This window comes from Diadema antillarum, unplaced genomic scaffold (genome assembly GCF_040938485.1).
Source record: "Diadema antillarum isolate AM-2024a unplaced genomic scaffold, OU_Dant_1.0 scf00000029, whole genome shotgun sequence".
Taxonomy (NCBI): Eukaryota; Metazoa; Echinodermata; class Echinoidea; order Diadematoida; family Diadematidae; genus Diadema; species Diadema antillarum.
In genome coordinates, this window is record NW_027270918.1 from 4,440,057 (window position 1) to 4,463,499 (window position 23,443).

The 23,443-nt window shown below is 41.0% G+C and overlaps 1 protein-coding gene across 1 annotated transcript in view; it reads left to right on the top strand.

The window, feature by feature from the left end:
• The window catches only part of LOC139739105 (cysteine-rich motor neuron 1 protein-like), a 112,903-nt gene extending 93,675 nt beyond the window's left edge, over positions 1–19,228 (top strand). The window contains exons 4-16 of the mRNA XM_071649726.1: positions 355–475; positions 1,074–1,195; positions 6,326–6,640; positions 7,237–7,356; positions 8,438–8,668; positions 9,319–9,588; positions 11,861–12,079; positions 12,964–13,179; positions 13,713–13,931; positions 14,858–15,046; positions 15,529–15,588; positions 17,049–17,135; positions 18,400–19,228. Of these exons, the coding sequence (XP_071505827.1) occupies positions 355–475; positions 1,074–1,195; positions 6,326–6,640; positions 7,237–7,356; positions 8,438–8,668; positions 9,319–9,588; positions 11,861–12,079; positions 12,964–13,179; positions 13,713–13,931; positions 14,858–15,046; positions 15,529–15,588; positions 17,049–17,135; positions 18,400–18,803 (2,573 nt within the window). The 3' untranslated portion in view covers positions 18,804–19,228. The remainder of the gene's footprint in view (positions 1–354; positions 476–1,073; positions 1,196–6,325; positions 6,641–7,236; positions 7,357–8,437; positions 8,669–9,318; positions 9,589–11,860; positions 12,080–12,963; positions 13,180–13,712; positions 13,932–14,857; positions 15,047–15,528; positions 15,589–17,048; positions 17,136–18,399) is intronic.
• Positions 19,229–23,443: the final 4,215 nt, after the last annotated feature.

Below are 23,443 nucleotides of genomic sequence, written 5' to 3' on the forward strand. Positions count from 1 at the left end.
GGCACCATTTTATGAAACTTGTCAGTCACTGACAACTGTTTTAAGCTACTAAAATCCTTGCATCTGATTGGCTGAGAGCAAATTTGATATTTAAAACACTTCATGAAATGTCCCCCCCCCCCCCATGTGAAACAACGAAAGATTCTCAGATGTAGTATTTGTTGACCAGCTTACCATTAATGAATTTTGATAACTCTTACACAAATTTATTCATGTGATTTGTATTACTTATAATTAAAAGCTAAGAAGTCTTTTCAACGCACAGTATTCATGTGCCAAGAGGTTAATATCCAAATTCTATTTCATTTTCCATTTTCTTTTGTTTGTTCATTTGCTTGCTTGTTTATCTAATAGTGAATGTGACCAACTGCCATGGCGTGGTGTGTCCAGAGACCAACGTCCAGATGTGTCCGGCGGACTCCAAGGCGGTGATGGGAGGAATGTCGACAGACGGATGCTGCATCCTACCCAGCAAGTTAGTGTCTTGGCCCCTGACAAACCCCCGTGACCACACACGAACACATACACAAAGCTAGAGCCATTTGATGCCTTGCCGCTGGATCTCCTTACGAATGTTGTTCAAAACAATGTTGTGTTTCCGAGCAGAACACCCAGTCAGACTCCATTTCGTTTGTTAGCGATGATTGTTCCATGTCGCCCTTGTACTACCCTATGGTGGAACCCTCTTGAGAGAGTCTACAAATTTTATGTATAGATGGCATTTATGTCCAGAAAATCACTCAACTTCTTCAGCTATGGGATTTATGGTTGGAAAACTTGAATTCTGTCTTAAACATCATTACATTTTCTGTTATAGCACTTCAGTGCTTTGTAAACTTAATAACCAAAATATATTGAGAGATACTCCATGATCTTGTGTTTGTCTAATCAAATTTAATGTAATATAACCTACAAACATATTTTCTCTTTTCCTTCCCCCTCCCTCTTCCCCCACACCATCCCGTCCCCATTTCCCTTTCCTTTATCTTCCCCTCCCTCTCCTCTTGACCCCGCCCCCCCCCCCATCCTAACCCCCCCCCCACCACCACCAATTCCTTGTGGTACCTCTGTAGGTGCACCTGTGCCCTGGAGCGCTGCACGATACCGCTCTGCACGGACGGCTACTCCCCGCGGAGGATCGCCAGTGGCAGCATGGAGCCAGGGTCCTGCTGCGACGTCTACGAGTGTGTCATCGGTGAGTATGCCTCCCTCTATGGCAGAGGTAGTAATCTCTCGCTTTGTGAAGATCTTATGTGTTCTTACAAAGTGAGACATTGGCCATATCGGCACTTAAACTGGGAGAACAATATGGAAGCAATTCATGATGGAAGTATTGCATCACTGGTTGCAACCCAGTGTGTGTCGGAGATTAAAACTCCTCCGGTGAAAGTACGTAGGTGGGTGAAGCCAGAGCTGCACACCAACCCATTTTTTCTACTGGTCCAACCTATCTGTAGGACCAGTAGGTACCCAATTTTTCTATTTTTTACTGGTCCATTCCTGGAAAAAGTTACTGGTCCAACTGTGATTTTTGCCGGTTAGGGACCATCGGACCAGTGCCAGTGTGCAGCGTTGGTGAAGCACACAAGAACAAGAGGATATTCAAGAAATGCTTCCATCAGGGGGGATACATTGTGACCCAAGATATGATGCGCCTGAGATTAAGTTTTATCCACCTCATTGACAGATCTTGAGGTCGATATGGAGGACGTGCTAAAGCAGAGTGCACTGGCCTTTAATCCGTAAAATGTTTGCACGGAGGCCTGTCATGGCGATGCATACTTGAATTTGCAAATATGCTGTCGGCACTATGGGAAAGAATGAGTGAAGGAAAAGATGGAATGGACTCTGCTGTTCTCTTAGCCATCTGCTATTTCTCTATGACACTCAAGACTTGATTGCAGTTCTGTGGGGGTGGGGGCATTAGTGGGTTGATTTTCTATATATTAAGCAAGTGGGATTACAACTTCAAATTCAGATGAAGAGATCACAATATTGACAAGACGGTTCTCTGTTCCACCTTCATTTATTACCATGCCTTAATTGCCACTTTTTAAGTTTTATCCCACTTTCAATCTACGTAATCTTGATATTAATGTAGGATCAAATACTGAAATATGCAATATTTGGGTTTAGGATTGCGAACACCCAATTATACTGTGCTCTCAGAGGTCTTACGACCTCTTGTAGTAAGTGTGACGTGTGGCATTGTAATTGACCTATTACAATTGATCGGTGTCAACGCACCAATGTGATCACCTCAAGTCTGGGTGTTGTTTTTGTTTACATCTCTTGTTAGGTAGTTAAATTGCGTGTATTAACCTTTTTTCTTTTTTTCTTTTTTTTTGGGTGAGGGTTGGGAAGGGGTTTTTGGATTGTGGAATTTCCACATAGCATTGTCTCATTTACATTATGAGTATTAATAGCATGTGTGTCCAGTGACTCATAATAGGTTTGCCTTCACATGGAAACTATGCTAACTGGAGTCAATAGACTCGCTGAGTGTGTGTGTAAACACACGATTGGAGATGTGTGATAAGAAAGCCACGTCCTTCCATTGCTTCAAAACCCAGCTCGCAGTCTTTCCCGTCTTCCATTTAGTGTCTGCGCTGACTTTAAAGGGAGGCATCACTTGCAGTGAAAGATTTGCATCTGCTCGTACGTAATCATACTGCTGCGAATAATTTTGAGGATGCTGTTTACAGCATGAAATGATAGTCAGAGCACCACAGGAATATGTTGTCAACACTCATGATGAAACATCCTTCAGTTTTTTCAAACAGATCAGTTTGACTAATTCTAATGATGCAGATGTGGGGGGGGGGGGGGGGGGTGGGGCATAAAGTAGAAGGATAGTGAACAACATGCATGGATGATAGGAGTAGATATAAGGTAGATACCTGAGATGGTTGATGCTATGGAAATTTCCTTGGTCATTTAGTACAGATGCACAGTCGGCTTTTAAAGGTACAGTTTGTATGTAGTGTTTGACGTTAGGGGCATATGTCAAAACGAATGATGCGACAGCAGACTTGTTTACCGTGGTAATACTTGCAAAAGGCAGCAAGAAAAGGAGCGAGTATTGTGAGTGTCCTGAAGAGGGATATCAGGGTGTTTCCTGTGCACAGAGATATGGAGTTATGACCTTTCAGCCTTGCGAACATGTAATGTCATCGAGTGTGTAGGATGCATTTATTCATATGCCTCAGGTGAACATGGTATGGGCAAAAGAAGACAAAATGTCACAGGCAGGCCAGTGGAATTCTGCTTCAATGGAGAGATTGTATTTGTCAGTTGGTGGTTTGTTTGTTTGCTTAGTGGTTTTTATGTATCCTGCTTTTAGTTACGTGTTTTGCTGTGGTGGACTAAGAATTTGTTTTTTGTTTTTTGTTGTTTTTTTTTTCCAGGAGGAATCCTATAGGACATAATGCAGTCTTTGTATCAGTGATTTGTGTGGGTGGATGGATGGATAGATAGATAGATAGATAGATAGATAGATAGATAGATAGACAGATGTGATAGGTAGATGGATAGATGCTTCACCTTTCTATAAAGTAAATTAGCTTGTAATCAAACCCCTGTAGTGATGTATGTCATAGGGAGACATAGATGAAGATACGTTTCTTGATAGCAGACATGGAACACCATGGGTGGTATGTCTTCTATGGTATCTTCAAACAGTCAGGGATAGGATGAAAGATTTGCTGTGGGTGCATTTCAGAGGACTCAAATAATGTATTCATGACAATAACTGATCCTGTAGACGTAGGAATGAGTGATTTCCTTCAAACTATAAGTCATGTGACTAAACGGCTTTAGAAATTGAACCGCTCAGTCTGTCATCTCATGATTTCTCATGATCCAGTGAAGATTTGTAGTACCGTGTTCCTTTCGTTCATTGACCTGGCATGCTTCCATCATTTAAGATAGTATGTGTATGATATACCACTGTGTTAAAGATTTTATCGTACAGGTACGTGACCTGCGATCTTTGACCGAGTTTTTCCACATTAGTCATCCTAGAACGATATGAGAGGAGTGGCATGAATTTGAGATCACAATGGGAATACTTTCAGCAATTAGATATTCATACTTACATCGTCCCAGGGGATTTAGTGACATCTATTTCATAGGGGTTTTTTTTTGCCATTTGCTACCCCATGGCCGTCCCCAGATGCAAATATTTACCCCAGTGGTTCAAAAGGATGTGAAAAACCCACACACAGATTCCACTCTGAAGAGTGCAATCTTTCCCCTCTTGCCTTGGTCTTGCAGTTGCTCATACCAAGAGTGAGCACTCATAAAGGCTCCCCGTGGATTTGTCGATTTTGCCGAGTGTCTGTTTGTATTTGAAGCAAAAGTAAATCTTGATCTGATTATTGAATCTCATTTTTTTCCCTTTCCTCTCTTTCTCTCTCTCTCCCTGTCTCTTTCTATTCAGCTGCTATTTTTATGTATTGATCAATTATGCAGTTAGCTATAAATATGCTATAGAATTCTATTTTTATTCTTGATGATTTTTTCTTTCCTGTGTTGAAATAATCTGCCAAAAGGCATTTTTGTTGCAAAATGTCAAGTGAGCGGGTCTGGCGGTGGATTGGAGCTCGTAAGGAAACAGAAATGATCTTGTATAGTGTTAAGAGAAGGGAAAAAAAGGGGGTTACTCTGTGAAAATCATATGTGTCTGTCAAATCATCTTCATTTCTGTTCTTTTCAAATGTATCTCTCCTACGTTTTCCCAGCCACCAACTTTGATCCTTTTTTTACCAGCCAAGTGATTGTGTAGTCTTCGCATGATGCAAAAATTTATCACATTCATAAGTTCAAAAGACTCCTGTTTTCTCAAGAAAGCATTCTTGTGAGAGTACTTTGAATGAGATGATACTTTTGTGATGAAGTATCTGTCCCTGGCAGAACAGCACACGGAGGGATGTTTGTTTGATTGGGTAGTCTTTGTTTGTTTGTTGTTGTTTTTTATTCCAAGGCAGGTGATTTCATGCTTGGTTTTGTGGAACACTGCTTCATTGTGGAGTTTTTGTTTCATATTCTCAACACCATCAGAAGTTAATATTTTGTCTCATCTGCGGGGAACAATAAGGAAAGCAGAACGAGGGTAATCGGTCATTGGAGTTAGTACCCTGTCATCGTATTCACCTGTGTTGCCTACCAGTAAGCCTGTCAGTAGGATGCTGGCGGAGGCGTTTGTGCCATGGAACGGTGGAAAAGATGAGATTGTGCTGAGGGATTTGTCACGTGCTAACTGGGTCAATGGGGGCAGGGCGGTGCAGAGGGTCTAGTCTGGTTGCAGAATATCCCATAAGTAAAAGGAAATCTTCACTTTTTTTGATGGCTCGCTGGTTTCTTGGTCTGTTGTGGATCTGTGAAAAGGATAGAACTAAAAAGCTGTTAGCAAAAGTGTTGATTTCGATGTCACGTTTGTCAAATGTGTGAGTGATGAGCTAGACATCTTGTATTAGATTTCTGTGAGCAGTTTGTCATTCCAAAAGGAAAAAAAGATTACTTGAACTTGATCATATATTATTATTTGCAGATGGCTTAGTAATATATTCATGAGGTGCGATAGAATTTACAAGGTGGAGTCAGTGAGTGACAAGTTGTCTGTCAGTGTTGAGTTGATGGGACATTGCATGAAGATAATGGCCAAGTCATATGACACCGTGTTGTAGCTATCAAGAAAATTTGAGTAGAAAGTTCATCTGCCAAAATTGTTACAATGTAAATAGTTTACAATCTGCAGATGGATTGTATAATCAGACAGTAGTTCCTGTTCAGTCTGAGGTAATTTGTGAAATGGCGTAATTGTGGGAGGAGCAAAAATTGATTGTTCTCTTGATGCTGCAATGCAATCAAGATGGTGCCACATTGTATTTTAGAATAATAATCAAAGGTGTAAGCAAAGATTGCAAAGACATATAACTGGAGTGATCTTTGTGTTGTAAATGTAAAGATGTTATCATACCCTTCTCTTCCTCCTCATCCTCTTCTTCCTCCTTTTCCTCAACCACCTCTCCCTCTTGCGTCCGTAGTGTCCTCCTCCTCATACTCCTCCTCTACCTCCACTATCTCCTTATTCTTTTCCTCCTCTTCCATTCATGTTCCTTCCCTCCCTCTCCATTTTTCCTCAACAACCTCCTCTTTCTTTCCACCCCCCCCCCCCCCTCCTCCTCCTCCTCCTCCTCCTCCTCCTCCTCCTCCTCCTCCTCCTCCTCCTCTACCACCCCTATTGCTTACACATTTTGTCTCTAAACAATAAAGCATGATGTTGAAAACTTTTCTCCCCTTTTTTTACTGTCCATCTGTCCAGGCATGGTGACCGATGGATGTACCCACAATGGCCACACCTATGCGGACGAGGAGGCGTGGAGCGACGGCCACTGCATGACGTGCCGCTGCGAGGCGGGCTGGGCGCACTGCATCAAGCAGCAGGACTGCAACGCTGAGGAGACCCAGCTCTGTCTCACCAGCCAGGGCATCAAGACTCCCGGGGAGCGCTGGGACGAGAACGACTGCACCATGTGCGAGTGCGTGGGCGGGAACGCCGCCTGCATGACGTCCAGCTGCGTGGTCAAGTGCCTCAACCCCCGCAAAGTGGACGGGATCTGCTGTCCAGTCTGTGACAGTAAGTGAACAAGGAGAGAGGTGCATCTTTAATGATGGTCACTTTCCCTCCTCAATAAATATCTCCTCAAAAAGTTTACACATTTGTAAATCCCAGAACAAGCCCATTAAGATTGCAGTGTTTTAAAGTATTACTGCCTTATATTTACCTTTCTTTATCTTGCCACGTTTCCTGCCCAAGCACTTGAGACAAAAAAAAGAATGAAAGGAAATGGAGATAAAATGTGGTGATGTTATAATCATAACCACCTATACCACCTTTAGTTTTGATTTCATTTATGATCTTCTGAGATTCTTGAACTGCAGTCACATTTCAATTCATGCTTTCATCCACATTTGAATGCATTTCCTTCATATGCTTTTTTTGCTTGTGCATTGCTAGTTATTTTTTCTTTTACCCCATAGTCTACCCCTCTTACTTTTATATCACAGTCTAAAACATTCACCTCTTTAATCTTATAACAACGCACACTCTTGTTGGCTGTATCAGTCACGAATATTTCAGAAAAAAGATACAACTTTGTCTTGTGTTTTTTTTTTTTCTTTTTAATTTGACTGCTTCCTCTTTCTTTTACTTTCCCCAATTACCGTCAACAGCTGTGACCAACTTTATCACCATGAATCCCGTCGGATGTCCGCCGTTCAACTGCACGCTGCACTGTTCCCATGGTTACGTTCGGGATGACAACGACTGTCACGTATGCCAGTGTCTGCCAGGTAGGGCTCAGTGTGAGGTCGTTCTGTGGGGTCATGAGATGAAGAGAGAAAGAAAAAAACAACAACAAGGCAATATGCCCCAGTTCTATCTCATGATCCACATCATCCTCTTCATTTTTTTTCCCGGATCTGTAGGTGATGATGATTCATGAGAGAAGATAGACGTGACATTCCACAAAGCAAGCAACGAAAAAAAAAAAGGCATCAAATTTGGGATAGTTACACTCAGGGAGATTTTGAATTGATTGAATTGAAAAGGTGTTTTATTGATCAATATCTATTGCAGCCCGGAGGCTGAACTACAGACATTGTTAACAAAGGACCATGAATACATTAAAAATACACACAAGATAAAGCGCAGTAATAAAAAAAAAATGATAGAATACATAGAACAACAAAGATCTGAAAAGAAGAGGAAAACAAAATGACTGTGATACTCATATCCATCCTCTTTGATTATGTTGTGTGATGAAACACTTTACTCACTCTTTTGTCCAAAGCAAGCTATGCAGTCATTTACGCTTCTTGATGAGCTCATTTAAAATAGTCATCAGTCGGATGAAGGGTGATGTGTAAGAAAAGTAGTTCAGTGTGATGGTATGATATATACATTAATACTTATGTGAACATTATGCTGTCCTTACAAGCTTTGATTTCCTTTTGTTGATGGTTAGACATCAGGGGAGCATTTCATGAAGCATTTTGTCTGACAAAGTTGTCGGACAAAATTGCTCTCAACCAATCAGACGCAAGGATTTCAGTAGCTTCTAACAGTTTGTCAGAAAAATATCCGACCAAAACGCTTCATGAAATGTCCCCCAGGAGCATGGCTTTTGTCAACAACAACAGAATTTTGTTTTTGTACTATGTACCTGTACTCCATTTAGAAATGCAAAATCCCTTACTTTAATATTACCCTGTAGGATGTTCCCAACCTAATAAGGTGTGGGTACGAGTAATGGGGGGGGGGGGGGGGATGGTAGAGTTTTGTGTTGTTGTTGTTGTGTGTTTTGAGGGGATGAGTGTCCAATGAATTTTGAGCAAAAAACTTTTTTTGTTTGTCACTTTTTCCACACACCAGAAATAGATACACCATCAGCTTCGTCGACTGCAACTGTTGCAACTCTTCCAACCACACGTGCAACAGTGACAATGGCATCTGGGAAAATGCAGCCAACAACGACGCCGTCGAGGTCAAGATCGACCACAGCACCCTGGGTGGTGGTCTGCCCGTTGATAGACTGCGCCACCACGTGCTACAATGGCTTCAAGATGGACGAGAGCGGCTGCTTCACCTGCGAATGCAGAACAGGTAATGGCTGCCAGTGATTTGGCATGCTCGTTTGCTGAGAATTGTGAGCTCGGGTAAACCACACTTGAATTTCCAGTGGTAATTATCAATTTAAGTAGTGGATTTGTTCTTACTTGTGCATACACATCAATTTTAGCTATGTCCAAGTATTATTATTGCATACATTTTGGGGGTTTTGTTTTGGATGATTTTAGCAAAGGTTAAGTGAACCTAATTTCTGTATTCCCTGATGTATCCACAAGACATTATCATTATATCATCATATTGCTTGGGGTATGAGATCTTGTAGTATAGAACTGCAGAAGTGAGGAAGAGTTGTGATGTGACAGGTCTGAAGTGTCCCATCATAGAGATCTGTCTGTTGATTTTTTGTTTATTTGTTTGTTTGTTTTTGCAGGAGAGATCTTGTTCTTACAATTTGTACTCGTAATTTGGTCTTGTTCTTGTGATTTTGCCAACACCAAACATGTCCCTTTAAACAATGATAAAGAAATATTTCCTCTATAGAGATCTGTGATTTAACTGCAACAATGACATAAACTTCTGCAGATGTCAGTGAATAATATATGCTTTCACATTCCTCCAAGAGGCATATTTGTCAATATCTACCCCCTTCCCCTTCCACTAACCCCTCCACTCCTCCCCCACAGAATCCCCAGACTGCCCAGACATGTCGGGGTGCCAGCGAGACTGCGCCTACGGCTACCGGCAGGACGAGCGTGGCTGCGACACCTGCCGATGCCAGACCTGCAAGCCCATGGACTCCTGCACCAAGTCCTGCCTCTACGGCTACCAGACCAGCCGGCACGGCTGCCTCAAGTGCAAGTGCAACAAGTGCCCGTCGCTGTCCGACTGCAAGAAGTCCTGCCCCCACGGCTTTGAGGTCAATGACCGCGGGTGCCAGATCTGCAAGTGTCAAGGTAATGGCGCAGTTATTTGCATCACCAGGGGCGGAGAGCCAAAGGGTGACATTGAATACATGTTCCAAGCAGCTTCGTATACCCAAGACACCTGCTCGTTATCTGTGTAGCATTATCTGCATGCACACTGGATCATTCTATTTGTAAAGAGCAGATCATTTCTGGAGGTGACTGTTCAGATTTTCCTTGTTTGTATCACTCTTATTTGTACCCAGAGTTTTGAATACCATCACTTTACAAATATGATTGAAGCAATGACTACATGTGCATTCATGAGAATGCTTAGTCATCTAGTGTACAATTTGAACACAATTAACATCTGAGTGAAACAGCGGCATAAATCACTGTCACAATTGTAGTCACATACAGTGACACAGTCCAGCATCAGAGCCACCTCACAAAATGAAATTTGATTCTCGCTCCCAGCTCTGTTCTTGTCTCCATGCTGCCCCAGTGCTCGCCCTGCACGTCTGCCTCTGTCAGCCTATTCACGCACGTCGTTTACGAGATGATTTACAGCCATGAGATCCATAGATGCCCATAATTCAGTTGGCTGTTGGGTCGGATAAATCGATCTCGCTTCCTACCTGTTGTGCGAAACAATAAATTTTGGGCCCCGCGTCACGCCCGACCCCATCCGCGACCTTTGACAATTGCTGTGCCAAAGTTGCACATCATACACCCATCTGCACCAGATTGAGTTTTAACCACACACTTCATTATTATGATTTGTGTCACCTCCAGTTAGGAGATATATAGGTGATATCTGTCTTTTTCCTTTCCCTTTATCCTCCTTGTGTAGACTTCAAGATGCAGTAAGATAGTAAGATAGAATTCCACAAAAACTAGCTGTTTAAAAAGGAGCTAAGAAGATGGAGAAAGTAAAAATCAAGGAGTCAAAAAGACACCCAAAACTGCGAGAAAAAATGGACATGGTATTAAACCGAGAAAACTCAGATGCAGTGTTTTAATCGATGGTCTATTGTTACATTAGGTGTTGACAGATTTAGATGTATTGATTTAAAGAGAAATGAGGGCAAGGGTATAAAGTTTAGTATTAGGGAGAGAGGTAAAGTTTCAAATGAAAGAAAAATGTGAATTAGTCACAGGTAAGGTGCCAGATGAGAGAAAAATGTGAATTAGGTCACAGGTAAGGAGCTAAATGAGAGCCCAAATATGCCAGTAACTTATAAGGAGAAGAGATAAAGAGGGGGAGAAATCAGGAAGGAACACAAGAGTGGAAAGCAAGATTAAAAGATGGTGAAATTGTAGATGGATGTGCATTTGAAAGAGAGTATGTCTTTGTGTGTGTGTCTGTCAGTCTGTCTGCCTTCTTTGTACATGTTCATGTTTATGTACAGGTGGAGTTCTATGTGTGTTTGATTGAGAGGGGGATATGACAAGCATTTGTAGTGCATATAATCATGCTGTGCTCGTCGGAAGATTTGACATTTGTTGGTGCGAAAACGGCTCCCAAGAACCACTGACACGATGATCTCTCAGAGAAAGGGGGAAATTTCAGCTGCCAGTGCTGAAGTAATTTGGCTGGCTGAGTGATTTACAGCGTGGCTGGTAGCAGCTCTCGTGTGGTTGGAGTTCACTGATACCAAGCAAATAAACGAGGCCCTCCCAGTATCTCGGTTTGGGATATGATGCTTAACCTCTTGGCACTGGGGTTGACCACAAAATCTGCAAACACGTTCTCTCCACCCCCCCCCCCTTCCTTTCTTAAACCGCAATCTGAGCCATTCCATCCACATGCCTTTCTCAGTCACAAGAAAAGAAGAGGGGTTTTTGAGTGAAGGCACAGATGTGTAATCGGAACTCCTGTTGAAGTATGTGTTAATGTCGTTGAGGCATTGACAGAAGTTTTGCTTTAGTTTGTACATTGTGCTGCATCTTTTTGGTGAGGAATTTCTTTATCCCTTAAGCACAGTGATAGTGCTATCATATTGCTAGATAGTGTGGTGAACGTAGTGTCTATTGGGCACTTTTTGTAGAGTCATCATCTCACAGGTTGGAAACCAGTGTAAATAGTATCTTATTGTAAAGAGAATATGATCCAACTTTCTTGTGGTGTTTTTATTTAGTCGTAGGTTTCATCAAGGGAATCCTCTATTATTAGTAGAATGATGTTTAGAGCACAAACATAACTTACAGTGTATATATCACGCTTTCCAATTGTCTTCGATCAGTATCATGATACGTGATGAGTGTAGTTCATTGACTTTTAGCTTATTTCACGGGATGTCGTCTTGCCTTGTTGTTACAGCCTCATCTACGGTAACAGAGACCAAGCCACCGACGGTAACCCAGGGCAGCTGTCAGTCCGTGGACAGACGGACGTACGAGGATGGGGAGAGCTGGCACGACGGCTGCCGACAGTGCTACTGCAGCAACGGTCAAGAGATGTGCGGCCTCATCACCTGCCCGGTGCCGGCCTGCAGCAAGCCGGTCATTCGCCTCGGCCACTGCTGCCCAACCTGCCCAGGTGAGCTTACCCCCTCACAGAGTCATGTCACTCTACATCTCTATTTTGGAATCATTCCAGCAAGTGGATAGTTCCAATAACCTCTTTGTCTTTAATCCACAGTCTACCTTGCTGGGGTAAGTTGAAGCTATTTCTTCAGTTCAAATAGATTCGACTTAAGCAAGGTTGACTGTATTTATGGGTGTATTAATGTATCGTCATACATATTTACTCACTTATGACGTGTGATTTAATTTGTTCCCATTTGTATGTTGATTGCCTCCTTAATTTGTAGCTTGTTCTTTGTACTGAGCTATTACCTGGCTAGATCATATTGGTGTGTGTCATGTCTTCACTGACTAGTGTATGTTTTTATTGTTTTGCTTTTTTTAATTGCCCTGAAGTGACTGGTTGTGGATGCGTTTCTTACTGTATCTGTCACACATCTGTGGTTTCAGCATTCTGTAGATGTAACAGTGAAAATGGATACTTGTTAGAAGAATTGAGAGAATAGAAACAAGGCAAATTGCCTCCAAATCTTTGCTACACAAATTCACAGAAGACTGAGAATACATGTAAGTGAACAAAGGAGGGCCATAATCATCAAATGATTTTTTTTTTTTTTTTTTTTTTTGGGGGGGGGGGGGGGGGAAATGATATGCATGCTAAGCAAGCTCATGTCAGTGAAGAATAATGAAGTGTCCGATGTAATCTTTTCATGACTACAGCTTTAATTTTTCATTGATAGCCTTACGTAGCATAGGTGTCGGTGGTTATTGATTTAAGCAATGTTGGATTGTGTTTGATTATACAGAAAGGCAGTACGAGGTGAATTAATATTCTGTTACACTGGTTCACTGTGAAATGCAGTAAGTTAAATGTTGAACTTACTCCGTCCAATCCAGATGAGCCGATGACCCAGCAGCCGGACGTGTCCACTCAGGTGTGCCATTCGGCCGGCGGTCAGTACTACGTGGAGGGGGAGAACTGGATGATTGGGTCCTGCACCTCCTGCCTCTGCCACAACGGTCAAGTGCTCTGCTCCCCAGAGGTGTGCCCACCGCTCCCCTGCCTCAACCCGGTCTTCAAGGGGTCTAAGTGCTGTGCAGAGTGCGAGGAAGGTAAGCATTTAAATTGGGGGAGAGGCTGTGTGTGGATTGTGATACCAAAAGATCTATGAATATGATCGAAGAGTGAATGACAGTGAGGTAGAAGGCAAGGACTAAGGGCTGAACCACTGGGGTTGAATGCGACAGCAGTTTTGAGTTTCTTGGTGCCAAGAACATTGATAGTAAACATTGATGTAAAGAGCTTGAGTGTCAATGGCCTAGAAAGCAATGAAACAGAGGAGCATGGAGAAATGAGAGGGATAAGTCACTTGCATTAACTCCAGCTGTGATGCTACGGTTTATTAATACAGGCTTGATGACACTCCTGTTTTGATGAAAATTTCAGACACTTGCCCCTCAACCCCACACACCATTGAATATCAAGGTTCATGGGGCTTTGTGGGATGTAAATATTATCTCTTTGTCAACCTCATTACCTTCCTTCCCCCAAAAATGGCAATGATGGTGATGGAACAATATAATATGACTTCATAACTCACATCATCTGTCACTCCTCTTCCCTTCTCCGTCTTTACCACATCCAGCCCCACCAGACCTGATGCCCCCGCCCGGCGACACCCTGGAGGAGTCCTGCATAATGCCCGGTGGAGTGACCTTCCAGTCGGGGGCTACGTGGAAAGAGGACAGCTGCACGAGCTGCCAGTGTGTGGGCGGGGCACCCCGCTGCTTCTCCCAGACGTGTCCTCCGGTGGATTGTGACAAGCCCCTCCTCAAGAAGGGCCAGTGCTGCCCCACCTGCCTAGGTATGAGGACATTGCAGCCCCCCTTCTCCCACCCAATGCTCCAAACCCAGTCCCTACCAAGTTTCCTCATGCACCCATTTGACCATGGTCTAGTAATCTTGAATTTTCAAGATGGACACACTAGAGAAACATTGACACATACAAATGTGTAATATTTACGCTCACACACACAAACACATATTACGTCTTTTCGTGGAAAATTTTGGTCCCAAGGTCCAAGTGAAAATGTGATATTTGCCCCTGTTTTATAACTGTATTTGTCTTTATCTATGATGTGTTTGCACTTTGGAATTGTTTTGATAATTTGACACCTTGCCATATGATCAAATTGATAAGTTGTTGTGCATTTTGAGGAAAATATAACCCAATAGTAAATGCAAGCTGTTGTTAGCAACTGCAGTAAATGTGTCCCCCCCCCCCCCCCCCCCCCCCCCGTCTTTGCGTGGTGCAGTGATATGAAACAAATACTGTAAACGCCATATATTTCGCGAGTCTAAATTTTCGCGAATCTGGAATTCCCAATGATTTTGCGAGTGGTTAAATTTGCGATCCTGGAGTCCTGTACTGAACGGAGAAGTGTACACACGTACGTCACATTCACATCGGATCAGAGTCAATATTTTCGCGTGTCTTTGATTTCGTGAATAGCACCTGACTCGCGAAACTCACAAAAATAAAAACCTCGCGAAATATTCGGCGTAAACAGTACCAGATATTTTTGATTTTCCCTTGCATTCATTACATTGCACAACCAAACTCTTACCACCTTTTGTTCTTTTCCATAACCTAATCTAATGGTTCATATTTTCTTTTTTGAGATTCTAACACAATTTGTTTGTTTGCATTCAGTACCTAATAATTATTTCTCCTCCCATTTATTTGTTTCTGCCCCCCCCCCCCCCCCCCACCCTCTTGTGTCAAATCAGATCCTGAAATCAGACACATCTGCATGCTGGAAGGGAATGTGTACATTGACCAGGAGAGATGGCAGTTGGATAACTGCACCACGTGTGTCTGTGAGGAAGGGGATATTGCCTGCACCTCACCGGTCTGCCCCGAGCTGGCTTGCAAACACCCAGTGTTTGATATTGGAAAGTGCTGCCCATTTTGCCCAGGTGAAAAAATAAAACAGTCAAACAAACAAAAAACCACACATACATGTACACAAACACAAGATGTTACTTTGTCATTTTTCCTCCATCATGTCTAAATGGCAGTGCAATCATCTGCAAAAGTGGGTGAAAGTATCTGACTGGAAAAATAGGAATGCTGGATATGAGTTTATCAAATTGAGTTTGGTTTGGTACTTGCATGTTATTTCTGTTCATCAGATTTGTGTGAATTTCTCTGTGTTTGTCATGAATTTACTTTTGCATGTTTTTTTAATATGCCATAATTTAAAGAAAAAACTTCGGCAGGTGTGATTATGTGTTTTTAGCTGCCTCTTCTCTTTATGCTTTGTGATATGAGCAGGTGTGCCTGTTGTAAAACGCTGCCTTGTACCACGCTGCATCGATGATGCTTACCAGTAGTCTGAAATGACATGTTTGGTTTCTTTCCCTCCTATTTGCATTTTTCTCCGTCTGAACGGGTGCAGACGAAGGATTACAGCATTCCACCAAATCACCGACCAAGGTTTCGCCCACAGATAAGAAAGGTGAGTGGCAGGTTGTCATGTTGGAATGCAGAAATAGAAAAAAAGAGACGGGGGGGGGGGGGGGGGGGGGGGGAGGGAGGGGACACACAATTTTATTCTGTCATTGCAAAACAAATGCAGCAGGTTGATTATGAAGGATTGGAGAAGCATGCCTGTGCAGTAATGTGTGACTAAAAGTTTACACATCTGCTTTACACCGTGATAGATTAGGATACCTCCTGACAGACATCTGTTGTTTTAATGTCTTTACACATGTCAATCATTTTGTTTGCTTTGGAGGATAATTACCTACTACCACTCACTGATGACAAGCGATGGTGTATGTCGGGGAGTTGGAACTGCCAGTTATTCATTCATTTCAAATTTGATTTGATTCTCGTTTATATTTTCTGCCCAAGGACTAAACATGAAGAGTATGCATTTTCAGATGATTGCAATTCAAAGCTTTCTTTGCTATGAAAACAAGTGTGTAACAAATAGATTGGGAGCAATACATTGAACTTACAGAAAACTGCTTCGTTCTCAGCCCTTCTATTATCATGTTTTTTGTTGCAATTTGTTTTTGTTTTATGATTGTTGTTTTGTTTTTGATTTGTTGGGGGCGTTTTGGTCCAGTACCCAGTAAGTAAAGTAAACATGAGATATCTGAGTGACACCTTTTGTGTGCATTCTTTTTCATATGGCCAAAGTGTCATTGCAGCTTACAATAGACTTGTTAGATGCACCTGCAGGGGATTAGTATCCAAGAAATATCTTGGCTCTAATATCAACATGCTTTAAGTGTTTCAAGCTTTCTATCATACTACTCAAGATTTCTCCATGTCCGCATATCTATTCATTCTACACTGTGTAGTCAAGAGTGGGTGTTACCTTTAAAGTATTGTTATTTATAGCAGATTTTAACACCTCTAGAGTATTCAAAGATTTTAAACACTTTTGCTAACTTACAGGGACATTGTTACAACTGGTTGAGAAATTGTCCTTCATCGACATAAATGAGCACCGATTATTCAGTGTTTACAGAAGTAGCCATGATTAAAATCATGGGCACACATATCCAACTATGTATGCCAATGATTTTTATCATGGCCTGGTAGTCTAGTGGATATGATGCCTGTCTTGCAGTCAGGAGGTCGTGGGTTCAAATTTCATGAGAGTATGCATGTCCATGATTTCAGTCGTGACTGTCACACTAAACGCTGAATAATCCGTGCATATTTACGTCAGTGAAGGGCACTTTGTCAATCAGTTGCATGAAAAACATCTTGACGCAAGAATCAGTCATAGGAATGAAGGACAGTCTTGTTCCTTTTCCACCTTGAGGGTCTTGATTAACACACTCAATCCCACTATCTTAAATATGTCACAGGTATTTGCATGTAATAGTTTGCTGGTGATAACTAGAGAATGAGATACGACATCTTACCATCCTGTGTGTATCTCTCCCATTTGCCCCACAGACTTTGAAGCCACGGAGCCTATGCCAAAGACTGAGAAGCCGAAAACACGCAAACCGCTGATGCCAAATCTCTCACTGCAAAATAAAGGTAATTTTTCTTCTTTGCTTGCAAATCCTTTTATATCTGCAAAACTAAAATGGAGAGGGGGAGGGGGGGGGGGGGGGGCAAAGAGAAACAAAGTAAGTTGCAAAATGCACCATGATACTTGGTGCTCAGACTCTCTCAAGTGTAGACAGTTTTTATGCTTCCTCCCCAAGGGTGAGAATGCATTATTTTTTTAAGGGGTCTTATGTTTACGTACCCATACATACTGTGCATCAAGTATGCTACACGAGATTTGGATGCACTGATAAGATATTGAGCAAATCCGTCAAGGCTAGAGGTCAAAGGGCACTGAACTTTTGGCTGAAAATGTCCCATTTACCCATAGCTTAAGCCAGGAAAGTCCAAAAGTAATGAAATTTGGTATTAGGGATTGAAATAGATAGAAAACCATTTGTAATGAGAAAGAAAGGTTGAAGACCAAACTCAAAGGGCTCTGAGTTTTGACATGAAATACAAGGATGCCAGTTTTCAGGCAAAAGCCTGAATTCAGGCCCTGGCATTTTCAAAGTTCAGGCTTTTTCGTGTACAAAGGAGCTTCATGTAGATGTATTTCAGGCCTTCTCTTTCATTCTAACTGGCATCCCTGGAAATATCATTTTATAGACAATAAGTTTAGCCAGGAAAGTCGTGGTGGAATTTATAAGACGGAAAGAAATAAACTGGAAATTGATTTATGTTTGTGCTGATGGGTTGAAGGTCTATCATCAAGGTCAAAGGTCAAGGTCAATGAACTTCATCCGCGCATGAACGAAGGGCAGTACTTTTGGATGGTGATCATATAAGAAGGCAGCGGTATTGTTGCAGTCAGATAGCAGGGTTTCGCCAATCAGTTTATCTATAGTAACACAAGTCCCTCTACTGAAATAGCCCTGCCATATTTTTTTTTCCATAAGTTGTTCATCTGCTAGACTATTTTGGATTAGAATGGTTTAATTAATGTATGTCTGCCGTTGATCCTGTCTCACATTGGAAACCATTTTTGCCCTTTACATGACAACATCGTCATATAGTAGGTTGTGATGAATTGGCAATGCTACAAAAAGTTTATCAACAATTTGCAAATATGGATTATTCTTTCAAGTGCTTGAAATCATAACTTCAACTCGTGGTTTTCAAAATGCACTGATTTGTGAAACTTTGAATTAAGTTATAAAAGAATTTATTTGTATATATGTATGTATATGTTATGTTTATATTCATTTATGCCTATGTTGTGACTTCTGTGTATGCTTCACTTTTAACATAGATACGAACAAGTCTGATCCACCTGAGGATTCCATGACTACCAAAGCAACTCAGCATCGCCCTCTTACAGTCTACCCAATCGTCATGGCGATCCTGGGCATCCTCCTTGCAGTGTGCATTGTCCTACTGCTCCTCCTCTTCGTCACGAAACGGCGCCACCGCCTGCTGTACCACGTCAACGTCAAGTCGGTGGACGCCAAGGGTCACGTGCCCATTGCGGGGGTGGCGGCGGCCAAGACGAAGAACATGGACGCGCGAAACAGCAAGCGCGACTCCATTCGGGACTCTGCCGTGTTCAAAGACAATTTGCCGACCAAGGCGAGCGTGAATGTGACGTTGGATAGCCAGGAGCTGAAGAGATATAGTGATATGTTTGCCGTCGGGAAGAGCATTCAGCCGGTGTGAATGCATCTCCGCGCAGACATCACCCATGGACTCGGCGTTTTCTCACTTGCTTGTCTAAAAGACCAAGAGAAACCCCGGAGAGACAATTTTCCTGTTTTGTTTTCATTTTTTTTGGTCAATCTATTATTGCCTAGATTGAACCAACCGTGTCAAGTTTTCCCTTTATTTCCCCCCTTATCTTTCTATCTCCATAAGAGTTTGGATATGTATTCATTTTCTTGTGAAAAATTGGAGGCACGCTGTGTGGGAAGGTGGCTTCCCGTAGTAGTCTCCTCATCAGCCGCATCTGTGTCCACATTGACTGCATTTTCTACACCCGTGTTGATGTGAAATCCAGATGCCTAACCCTAAAGTAGCTAGACCAGCCACATACATCCTGTCTTTGTGATCGTGATCGGGCCCCTCTGGGAGAATATTATAACTGATTTGATTCTGGCCAATATTAGATAGAAATGTCGCCGCACATCCGGAAAGTGACAAATCGTGCATCACGATGAGGGCGCCCTTCCCTCTTTGACATAAATGAAAAGCTCACTTCTGATGGCACTAAGATGCAATGGCTTATAGGTGGCTTTTCAGGTGGGGTGCAGAAATGGTCGTTTCGTCACAGTAGCTGCATGGTATCCTCCTAGCTGAGTGAGTTGATGAGAAGGCCGGTAACCAGTGGCAACCACTGCACCGACGTCATCATCATCACTTGTAAAGGAGTTCACTGTCATTTCATTCCATTTTTGAAGACTGCCAAATATGCTGTAGTTGCTTAATAGTTAAGATGGAATGGGAAATTGTATTGCCAGTGTGCCCACGAGATTTGTCATATTTTTACGAAGTAATTTTCATGATTTTCAACAAGTGATTGAATTCAAATTAGTTTAGTCTTCTTGTCAGTGCATTCTTCAGATGCATAATCGAAAACTTCCAAGATATACAGCAAATGTATAGATGTTATCCTGTGAAAAATCACTATGAAACCAGGAGAGTTACCACATTTGATTTCTGTGGCACAAAAACAACAAAATGATTTCTGTTCTTGTATGTATGTCTGGTCTTGGTTGTGTGCACAGATGTGCTAATTCTTCTGCATTGTGGTACATCCACCCTTACTTTAAATATACGATCTATGTGTGAACAGAGAGAGGAACGATGCTAGTCTTGTGCAGCGCTAAAACTCTGTTGCATCTCAATCAGCATAGAATCAACACAGTTTGTTCGCATTCAACTCCACTTCAGTTTCTTTTAACGATCTTCTATTATTCATAATGTCATCTATTAAATGTCTTAAGCAACTCAATTGTGCGTGTGCAGGAAACGTGACAGAGATAAACCCGCACACTGTTCTGTGAATGGTGTAGAGTTAATGGCTACTGGAGTGCCAAGACAAGAAACTCCCCACTCCAGCTAAGCGGAATATTTTATTATGTCAATCATGTCTTTGATTTTTTTAACAACTAATGTCTGAAATGTATCCAATTATGACTAATGTTTGTGTCTGTGTGGTTGATGTTCTTGTACAAAACGACAAGCATAACAAAAAAGAAAAAAGTACTATTGGGGTGTATGGAAAGCTGTGTGGATTCATAACAAAAAGTTCAGACTTTGCAGTATGATGGATTGTGATTGTGTGATTGTTATATTAACATGCTTCTTATGTACAAATGGACATATCAGAGCAGGTTCTGAACCAATGTGTTAATCTATTCTAATTTGGGTTTTTTTTCTCCATCTTACTTTGCACTCTTTGTCTTGAAATCATTCAGACTTTGGAGAATGAAATTTTGAATTTTTGTGACATTGCAGCGGATACTGCATCAAGTTGCTTTTGTGGTGGAAACATGCAGATGTGCTTTTGCCATAAAATGAATGTTGTGACTAATAGATAAACAAAAAGGAAAACAAAAGCAAGCGACTGCTGTGTATAGCATAAGTGTTTACTCCAGATAACGCATTTACTCCAAGTACAGTTGCACAAAGCCGTTTCATAATTTTAAACTCCTGTGACTAAGGTCCTACAGAAAGCCGGAATTAACAACTCATTGCTTTGTGTATTCCAAAGAACTATCTCCGTAACACAGTTTGACACGGTTAAAGGGAAACTAAAAAGACATTTTCAAAGAGAAGTTAGATTTCTTTCTCTCTCTTTTTCTTTTCTTTTCTTAAATTATTGCCAATTTATGTCGCATAGATTGGGACATGTTAACATGTAACATAAGAACCTTTTGTAAAGGGATGTTGTAAATATATATATAGATATAAATAAAATATATATATTACATTGGCAGGGCTGCCACATCTAGGAAAAGAAGCCGTGCTCATGTGAGCAGCGTTACTGTGTTTGACTGTCAAATGTTTCCTTGTCAAATTCCTCCCTCTGTTTTGTTTTGATTTTTTGTTTTTACTTTTTTGTACGTTTTTTTTTGTGCAAAACTTGTGCCTTTGCATTTTGTGTATATGTGAATAGATTCTTGCTCTGTTGTTTGATCACCTATAATATTTGCAAAGATGATTTTTCAAGCAAATGGCTTTTTGTGCAGGATAGAGCAGCAGGGATTGTTGGTTTTTTTTTTTTTTCTTTTTTCTAAAGTAATGAATAGATTTTCTGCTTTGACTTGAAATTGATGATGAAATATTTGGTGCCATATATATTTTTTGTTACTATCTAAAATTAGAGTGAGAGAGGGAAAGAGAGAAGAGAGAGAGAGAGTGAAAGAAAGAGTGAAAGAAAACAGGGAGAGCTCAGAACAGTGAGAGAGAGAGAAAGAGAGAGAGATGGGGATGATTATATTTCGTAACAGGGTAATGTTTATTCCCTATACAGAGTATTCCCTTGGTTTGTGCACCCATATCTATATATTTTTTTCTTTGCGTGATACACTTGTTCTGGTAGAACTTTGAATTCTGTCCCTAAATTATTCATTTTCATTCATATTTTTCTAAGAACAAGTCAAATCCCCCCCCCCCCCAAAAAAAAAAAGACACAAAGAAATTTTCAGGACTAATTTATTATAACTTAGACCGTGGATGAGTACTACTGAGCTAGGCTGAAGCTTTTGTTGTTGCTGTGTCTAGAAGAGTATTCTCTTCTTCTTTTCCTCTTTTATAAATGATCTTGGGAAGAGAACAAAGCACATTTATTATGACTTGTTGAGATGGTCAAAATTTTCATGCGACAAAGAAAGGTTATATGGTGCAACACTGCCAGTATCTTAAATATGATGCCCTTATTATTGACATGAAGATATCATGTATTTTTATTCTTTTGCCTCCTGAATCCTTTTGCTGGCAAAATATTTACTGGTAACAATTTAAGAAGAAAGAAGAAAAAAAAAAAACAGCTAAACTTACAATGAACATGGAAAGGTCTGGCATTTCTGCCTTTGTTTACTACACCCAAAATATTGATGGCCATTTTGGTATCGATAAAGTTGACGTGGGTTGCGTCTCATAAATTAAATTGCACTTGGGAGGTGCCTTTGAGGTTATAGGGCAGGAAGCTGTGGGAACTCTGTTCATAAAGGACCCTTTAGAATACCATAAAGCAATCCTAGGATGTACTGGTATTAGCTTATAATGTAAGCATACAGGAGACTTCATTCTGTTCCATACAGGCAGGCTCTTTCTGTCCAATTGTCTCTTTATTGCACTTTAATTGCAGTTTTACTAATTATGAAAGTTGCTTGACATTGCTACTTACCCCATGCAGCTAGTTCTTTCAGATGTATTGTAATGTTTAATGCAATTATCTAGAAAAGCAGTAAAAAAAAAAGAAAGAAAGTACTGAGATTGCATTCTTGTATATGTCTCATCTACTTAGGAGCATTCATGTAGAGTACAGAGGGCATGTTACTGTTCTCTGTGATCAGTGAATGATAAGTGGTGGCATATTTTGAAGTTTGTTTATCCTTCTTTGCTTTTTAAATGACCCTTATGTAGCTCCATGGCTAGCATTTCTTTTCTTTTCTTTTCTTTCCTTCTCTTCCTCCCCTTCCAATTTGAACAAAATTTTGGACAAATTTGGCAAGGTATGGAATGTTTTCCTTTTTTTATTTTACTTCAGCACAGTTTGCAGTACATGAATTGGACTGGGTAATCAATTTTTTTTTAAATTATTATTATTTTGTAAATTCACTTGACTCAACTAATGAAAGATGGAAAATTGAAGTTTGCCATTCATGAACATTCATAGATTACATGGTCCATTAATGATAAGTTTCAAATCTGTCGATATTTGTATACTGGTGCTGCAAAATTTCACCCTCTTTCTTTCTCACTGTATCTGTATCTATCTGCTGATCTATCTATCTGTCTATCTATCTATCTATCTATCTATCTATCTGTCTATCTATCTATCTATCTATCTATCTATCTGTCTATCTATCTATCTATCTATCTATCTATCTGTCTATCTATCTATCTATCTATCTATCTGTCTATCTATATCTATCTATCTATCTATCTGTCTATCTATCTATCTCTGTCTGTCTATTTATCTATCTATCTATCTATCTGTCTATTTTTCTATCTACATATCTGTCTATCTATCTGTCTGTCAATCATCTGTCTGTCTGTCTATCTACCTATCTATCCATCCATCCATCCATCTGTATATCTATCTATCTGTCTATCTATATGTCTGTCTATCT